The following is an 8087-nucleotide window of genomic DNA, read 5'->3' on the forward strand; positions in this document are numbered from 1 at the left end:
GACCCCTCACACACACCCCCCGCCCACAGCAGGCGCTGCCCCCTCCCCCCGACCTGCGGCCTAGCGGGACCGGCGTTTTGAAGCCTGCCCTCCTCCAGCCCCGAGTGGCACACTCACCCTCAGCTCGGACTCGGTCCGGTAGACGCCGAGCCGCTGGAGGCCGGCCGCCAGGTCGTTGACGCAGAGCCCGCCGTCCTGGTTAACATCGAGCTGCTGGAAGAGGAGCTGCAGCCGGCGCTCCTGCTCCAGCCGAGCCGCCTGCTGCTGCTGCTGATGGCCCACAGTGTCGGCCGGCTCACACTCACACCACGGGCCGCCGGAACAACAGCAGGCAACAGGCCCTCCTTTCATCGCCGGGTGGAGACGGGGACGGATCGGTGAACGGCTGCACACGGAGCGGTGTCTGAGCGCCCGGTAACCGCTGGCGGGAAGCACTCGTGGGGCCGGCTCTCCGCTCCTGAGGTGATGGCAAACCAGGAGGGGGGGCGGGATTACCTGGAAGCCATGACGGACAGCGCCATCCACCAATGGGGTTCCGGGGGCTGCGCCTAAACAACCAATTAAAGTTAGGGAGGCGGGGTTAATCGGTGTCTGGCAGCAGCAGTCACCAATAGAGACACAGATCTCCCCGCAGTAGCCAATTAAACTGCAGGGTTGGTCGCACACCCTTTATCTGACAGCCCGGTCCATCAATAGGGCCGCGGGGGTTTCGCCCAGACAGCCAATTAAAGGGAGGGGTGGGTCGTGGGCGTGTGACGTTAGGATAGCTCCGTTCACCAAACTTCGCGGGGCAGCCAGTTACACTGAGGGAATGGGTGTTACTGTGAGGCGGGAGATACGTCTGACTGGCAGCCCCATTCACCAATAGAGCTGCGGTATTGCGCCAAAGCAACCAATTGAGAAGAATGAGTGCGGGATTGACTTGATCGACGGACACTTTTACCAATAGAAACACAGGAGTAGCCAACGAAACGTGGTGGTTAGTGGAGAGGGGATGACAGGAAGGAGATTGACTGTAATACTGGCCAATTGAATTGCGAGAAGTCCGGCGGCCGTGCCCGTTCCCCCTCATAAGGCGGGATGATCTGGCATATGCAGTGACCACCAATCCGCATTCAGAGCTCTGCCCTTTGAGCCAATAACATTCAACTAGATGGCTGCAGCTTTGAGTGATAGCAATATTTACCAATAGGATTGACGCTGCCGTGGGGCTGGTCAAACTAACCAATCGAGTGGAGGTTATCCCAATGATTGATAACCATTTCATCCAATATGCGTTGGCCAATGAAGAAGCCTTAGGCGTTCCAATATAGGAGAATTATTAGAGTGAAATAGGAGATCATTTGGCCCATCGTGTCTGTCCTCACTGTCAATGTTTATTTAAGTGCCATTCTCCCCACATGTAACCCTGTATATTATTCTTTTCCAAACCTGGCCTTAACGAGGACATTAAATTATTATTTGAAGAGAAATAATGGGTAGACTTAACGGGGAGATGTCCAGGGAACGATACCAAGCTATAATACTCATTTGGAAAGGCAGCAGATATTCACTTGGCCTCCTTCTGCTCCAGTAACCATAGGGCCATAAGAAATAGGAGCAGGAGTAGGCCATTTGGCCCCTTGAGCCTGTTCCACCAATCAATAGGATCATGGCTGATCTGACATTCCTCACGTCCACTTTCCTGCTCTTTCCCATAACCTGCTAAATCAAAATGGAGTTGGAAGGACAGATAAAGCACTCCCTATCCTGCAGTGCCCACCTCTCTTCAAAAACATCGAAAGGCTTCCATTGTATTAAACCAGGTTCAGAATCCAAATGTGGGATATAAGTACCAAACATCTACAGTGCGATTTACACCCGGATTGCTGAGAGAAAGTGAGAATGAGCCAATTGACCTGTTTAACAAAATCAAGTGTCCATGAGAACCATCCAGTGTTGTGGAATTGATTTTCTGTTTGACATTATGTATCCTGGCAACTTGGCATGAATGGAGAGAACTGTGTGGGTAGAGGAGTGGTGATCCGACTACCGTGTACAGGACAATGATACTTTATAATACTGACCCCACCTGTCATCTAGTCCATACATGCCCATGCTGGAAAGCTGTGTTTGCGATGGCCAAAACAAAGTCGTTTGCAAAGAGGTCCGAACTGTTTCCGTGCTGTATGTCTCTATGACTCTATGACTCTGCTGTCACCATCACCTGGGTGCCCAGTACGCAATCCTTTTGTTTCGAGTACCTTTTTAATGCGAGTTAAACAAAAGACAAGTCAGTTCCAAAACCACAAAGATCCACGATTCTTATCACAGTTTATACTTCTTCCCCTTATTAAAGTTTCTTCCTCTTTTGCAAACCTCTGAGCACCTTCCAGAAAACACTTTGGAAAACAAGAATGTTTGCTCTGTATTTGATAGCTGTGTTTGCGGCTCACAGCCTTTTCGGGTGCAGCATTACTCAGTCATTGCAAAGAAAGTTAAGGTGATGGTGATGTTAAAAAGTGTTGAGTGACACATTATCGCAATCTGATATATTTTGTGCAACAATTTACCAGCCTATTGTTTCTTGTGAACTCATGCGTTCAAATGGCAATGTCAAGCTGGTCAGGGTAGAGTGATGTGCAGGCACTTGATTTGAGTCTTGATTTGATTTGATTTATTATTCTCACATATACCGAGATATGGTGAAAAGTCCAGACGTCATAGAATCATGCAGCATGGAATCGACCCTTAGGTCCAAGCAACCTGTGCCGATCGTAATCCCAAACTAAACTATCCCACCTGCCTGCGCATGGCCCATACCCTTCCAAACCTTTCTTACTCATCAACCTATCTAAATGTCTTTTAAACCTTGTAACTGTACCCGCATCCACTACTTCCTCTGGAAATTCATTCCACACACAAACCACTCTCTGTGTAAAGAAAATGCCTCTCATTTCTTTTCTAAGTCTTTCTCCCCTCACCTTAAAAATATGCCCCCAAGTCTTGAAATTCCCCCACCCTAGGGAAAAGACACCTGCCATTCACTTTTTCTAAGCCCCTCAATATCTTATAAACCTCTATAAGGTCACCTTTCAAACCCCTATGGTCCAGTGAAAGAAGTCCCAGCCTATCCAGCCCCTCCCTATAACTCAAACCGTACATTCCCGGCAACATCCTCGCAAATCTCTTCTGAACCCTCTCCAGCTTAATAATATCCTTCCTATAATTGGGAGATTGTATTGTATTACATGAGCACTAACCAGACAATCATAACTTACATAAGTACATCAGGGTATTAGAACAGAAGGCAGAAATAGTGTTACAGCTACAGAGAAGGTGCAGAGAAAGATCAGCTCTAATATTTGAGAGATCATAATCATAAGTCTGATAACAATGGGGAAGAAGCTGTTCTTGAACCAGTTTTGTAGGATTCTGTAGGTGGATCCACTGAATGTTACAAACGGTTCATCTAATGGTACACATATGATGCCCTTAATCTGTGAAAGGATGAAATAAATTCCTGCTGCCAGGAGTCTCACTGAGACTAGTTCAAAAATAGAATAACATAAATAGATTAGTTGCTGAAATAATCCTCCTGTCATCACTCTGTGCCCTATTTCACTAAGCTGCCTTCTGAAATCCTACCTAGTGATACACATTATCTCCAAACTTACAGAATGAAAAGAAAAATGGACAATGTCCAGCAGGTGTGGCAGCATCAATAGAGAGACACAGAGACAGGGTTTCAGGTCAATGACCTGTCCTTGCCGGTTTGTGAGCCCAGTCCACAGCTCTGGGCCAGGAATGGTTCAGAGACACCCATTCTCTGCCCACTCCCACTGCTACCCACCCACCTGCCTCCAGCTCCACCACCCCCACCCCAACAGACCATGTGGCTAAGGGAGCGAGTACGTTGTGTTGAAAAGGTGAGGGCACTGGAGTGTCACAGGAGCCAAGCAATGGGAAATAGACTCCTCCCTAGAAATGCCAATGACGAGGCGAAAAGGTACAAAATCTCATAAAGCATAAAACCCTGACTGGATTTCTTCATAACTCCCTTACATTTATATCCCCAAGTTTGACCTTCCCTTCCAGTGGGAATGTAATCTCTATGTTGACCCTATCGCCATTTAAAGCCTACTGTTAGGTCACTCCTCGGTGTCCTTTCTAAATAAAAGTCCCACCCTATTCAGTCTTTGCTGATAATTTGAGAGCCTCTCAGTTCTAGGATCATCCTTGTCAATCAGTTTTGCACCTTCCCCAGTGCCCCTGTATTATTATACGGAGATCTAAAGTGGTGACAATATTTCAGACGTGGTCTGACCAACGTTCTTCACAAGGTTTGGTGTAACTCCTTCTCCCAATCCTATCACTCTCTTCGTCCAGCTCTGTGGTGTTCATGACAGAGGTCGTAGTTTCATATCCCGCTCCAGAGGACTGAGTGTGCCGCTCTGTTGAGGGAGTGCCACTCTCTCACAGGGTTTGTCTTTTTGGGTGAATTGACAAGCCAGGACCCTGTCTGATTTCTGGATGCAAAAGATCCCATGCCAACAAGAAGGGCAGGGGAGTTCACCTGATGTTCTGGCTGTTGTGGGTAACCTCACCTATAATTTACCTTTAATTCAGCTACTTATCAAGAAATCTCGGACAATCAAGCACTGAAACATTAATTTAAACTTTATTGTACGTAGCAACCAAAGTAAGACCCCACAAGTAAGCAAGTTAAGCCTCTCAACCCAACTTAGCTATTACCCAATTAATGGTGGAATTTAGCTAGGATTCTAATTTGAGGTGAGGCAATGACCTAGTGGTATTATCATTAGACTATTAATCCAGAGACCCAAGTAATGTTCTGGGGACCCGTGTATGAATCCTGCCATGGCAGATGGTGGAATTTGAATTCAATAAAATACCTGGTATTAAGAGTTTAACGATAACCATGAATCCATTGTTGATTGTCGGAAAAACCCGCCTGGTTCACTAATGTCCTTTAGGGAAGGAAACTGCCATCCTTACCTGGTCTGGCCTACATGTGACTCCAGACCAACAGCAATGTGGTTGATTCTGAACTGCCCTCTGGGCAATTAGGTACAGGCAATAAATGCTGCCTAGCCAGTGATGCCCTCATCCCGTGAATGAATAAAGGAAAAAAAATCTCACCATGGCAGATGATGGAATTTGAATCCAATACCAAATCTGGAATTAAAAGTCTGATGATGACCATGAATTGATTGTTGGAAAAAACCTATCTGATTCATAAATGACCTTCAGGGAAGGAAACCCATCCATTTAGGCCTACATGTAACTCCATACACACAGCAATGTGGTTGGCTCTTAAAGTGTTCTCTGGGTAAATAACCAAAGACTCCCTCATGAATGCATGAAGAAAAACAGTTTCTGTCTCTGGAGGTGTCCAGAGTTCGATCCTTGCAGTTTTATTCTTTGGATCATGAGTCCTGATGAAGGGTGTAAACCCGAAACGTCAGCTTTCCTGTTCCTCTGATGCTGCCTGACCTGTGTGTTCCCCCAGCTCCACACTATATTGAATCTGACTCTGTAGTTCTTGCTATCTCAGAGTTATTGCTGATCCCTTCACATGTAACCATTTATCTTTGTTGATTCTTTCAATCCCTGAACAGTTATTAAAGTTCTGTAGTTTATAATATCACACGGCCAATATTTATCCCTAAAGTAACATCATTTAATCATTTGCCTGATCATTATGGAATGTGACAGTGCAGAGGGAGGTCATTTGACACGTTGTGTCTGTACTGGCTCCCAAAAGAGCTACCCAGCTAGTCCCATTCTCCAGCCCTGTTTCTGTGGCCCTCTAAATTAATCACTTGCAAATATATAAAATATTGTTCTATTGATATCGGTGGGAGCTTGCTGTGTGCAAATTAGCTGCTGCATTTTCTTCATAGTGACTGGGGATGAGGAACTTCAGTGATGAGGATAAATCGAAGAAGCTGGGTCTGTTGTCTTTGGACAGAAGGTGGTTGAGAGGAGATCTGATAGAGGTTTTCAAAATTATGAGGGCTCTGGACGGAGTAAGTAGGGAGAAAGTGTTCCTGCTCATAAATGGATTAGTAATGATTGGGCGTAGATTTAAATCCATTTGCAGAAACAGCAAATGCGAGGTGAGAAGGTTTTTATTCACGCAGCGAAGAATGAGGCTGTGGAATGCTCTGCTCGGAAATGTGGTGGAAGCAGGTCTGAATGAGGCTTTCAAGAGGGGCACTGGGCAGTTATTTAGATAGAAATAATGTGCAAGAGCATGAGGACCAAGCAGGAGATTGGCACGAGGCGATGATGCCCACTTGAATGGGCTGAATGGTCTCTTTCTACACTGTAATAATTTTGTGATTCATTGGCTGTAAAGTCCTTTGTGTTGGCCTGATAATGAAAACCGTTCTATAAATACAAGTTCTTTTTTTTCACATGACTTGTGGAATCTCTGAAAGAGGGGACAGACTCACTTCTGCGTGTCTGGAAACTCCGCTCCTGAAATCACACAGATCAGGGGGTTATATTTATAAAGAGGTGTCCCTTCCAAGATGGCGGCAGGCTGGCAAGACTGCGTGCGGCCCATTCCTTGGGGATCACCCGCCTCCCGTCTGCTTTGTTTTGTTTTTTTCTCTTTGTACATCTGGCCTTTCTCTTTTCGTTTTTCTTTCCTTAAGGCGGGTCAGTCGGCAGCACCGGCACGGCGGCGAGAGCGAGGCCTTGCGTCGTGTGATGGCAGCAGATCCCGCACCTCCCAGCAATGGTGACGTCCTTGCTCAGGGACAGCGGGCAAAGCTCCTCAAGCAATCAGAGGTGGCGGCAGTGCACTTTTCGAGACATCGGAGCAGGGTGGCCCTGACCTGAGCTGGGACTCTGGGAGCAGCTACAGCCTGGCCTTGGCACCAAAGCCAGGGACCCCTGGCCGCGGTCGTCACGGTAGGCCTGGAGCAGGGAGTCCTGGTTATCAGCAAAGTGGTGGCAGCAACTGAGCCAAGGACTCCAGATGGGCAGGAGGTGGGCCCAGTGCCCAAAGGATGGCACCTGAAGTGTCCCAACTCCTACATTGGTGGGACCTCGGAGACGGCGACCAGGTGATGGTGGAGGGGTGGCAGTGCAGAACTCATGGTGGGGGCGATAGAACAAAGATAGACTCTCCTTCGGTTATACCTTTTCACTCTTTTTATTCTTAAACTATTCAAAGTGAAGCTGGGGTGTGGAGACAGTTGGAATCTTTTACTGTAAAATGCAAGTGACAAAAAAAAATTCATTAATATTTCCATCCATCTTGTTGCTTTTCACAAATAACTCAACTGGCATTTTGTTTCTGTGTGGTCTGAGTCTGCAGAAGAGATTATGCTTAATCATTTAGACCTCGCGGAGTCTTTTATTTGGGGGGTTTGTGTGTGTGTGTGTATACTTCAATAACCTTTGCCTCCAGAATGTAGCAATTCACCAAGTCTTGCTAAATTCTGGTGCTATCTAACTTGGTCCTAATCAGTTTGGTAATAAATCTATTGGGCTTCAGTCCCTGTGTGCAATGTGCAAACACTGTCGAAAGTGTTTGGTGCCCCATGGAATTTTCCCAGGTGTGTTCATGCCCCGAGTAATCCTCATGAGGCTCAGCCGTTTCTTATTTTAATTCCTGCCCTCGTGAGCCAGTTCAGGCACAGTGGGACCAATCACTTTGTCGAATTAATACCGCTTCGCCAGGATCGTGTCCACAGACAGTAGGCTGAGCTTTGCAAGGATGATCTCAGAAGAGTGACTGGATCCGGGGGAGGATTGAGATTCTGAAAAGGAAGGACACGGAGACGTTTTCTCCACCTCACAGGGGAGACCAAAACTGATGGCCATGAATAAAAGACAGTCCCGATCCACCCCTAACGGGAATTCAAGAGAAAGCTCTTGACCAAACACCTTCGTGAACATGGAACCCGCTAACGCAAGGAGAGGCTGAGGTGAATAAAACGGATGTATATAAGGTGAAGATCGAGAAACCATAATGGAATAGAAAGGAGCTGGTGATGGGCTGAGGGGAAAATGGGGGCAAAAGGAGACTCGTTTAATGCAGAAACACTATGTTGTGCATTGATAGAAGT

At 46.8% G+C, this 8087-nt stretch overlaps 1 protein-coding gene across 1 annotated transcript in view; it reads right to left on the reverse strand.

Moving 5' to 3' along the window:
* Positions 1-473, reverse strand: part of slc25a25b (solute carrier family 25 member 25b) — a 44197-nt gene extending 43724 nt beyond the window's left edge. Inside the window, exon 1 of the mRNA XM_048613714.1 lies at positions 118-473. Coding sequence (XP_048469671.1) covers positions 118-351 — 234 coding nt within the window. The 5' untranslated portion in view covers positions 352-473. The remainder of the gene's footprint in view (positions 1-117) is intronic.
* Positions 474-8087: the final 7614 nt, after the last annotated feature.

The sequence above is a fragment of the Rhincodon typus genome, chromosome 28 (genome assembly GCF_021869965.1).
Source record: "Rhincodon typus isolate 14 chromosome 28, sRhiTyp1.1, whole genome shotgun sequence".
NCBI lineage: Eukaryota > Metazoa > Chordata > Chondrichthyes > Orectolobiformes > Rhincodontidae > Rhincodon > Rhincodon typus.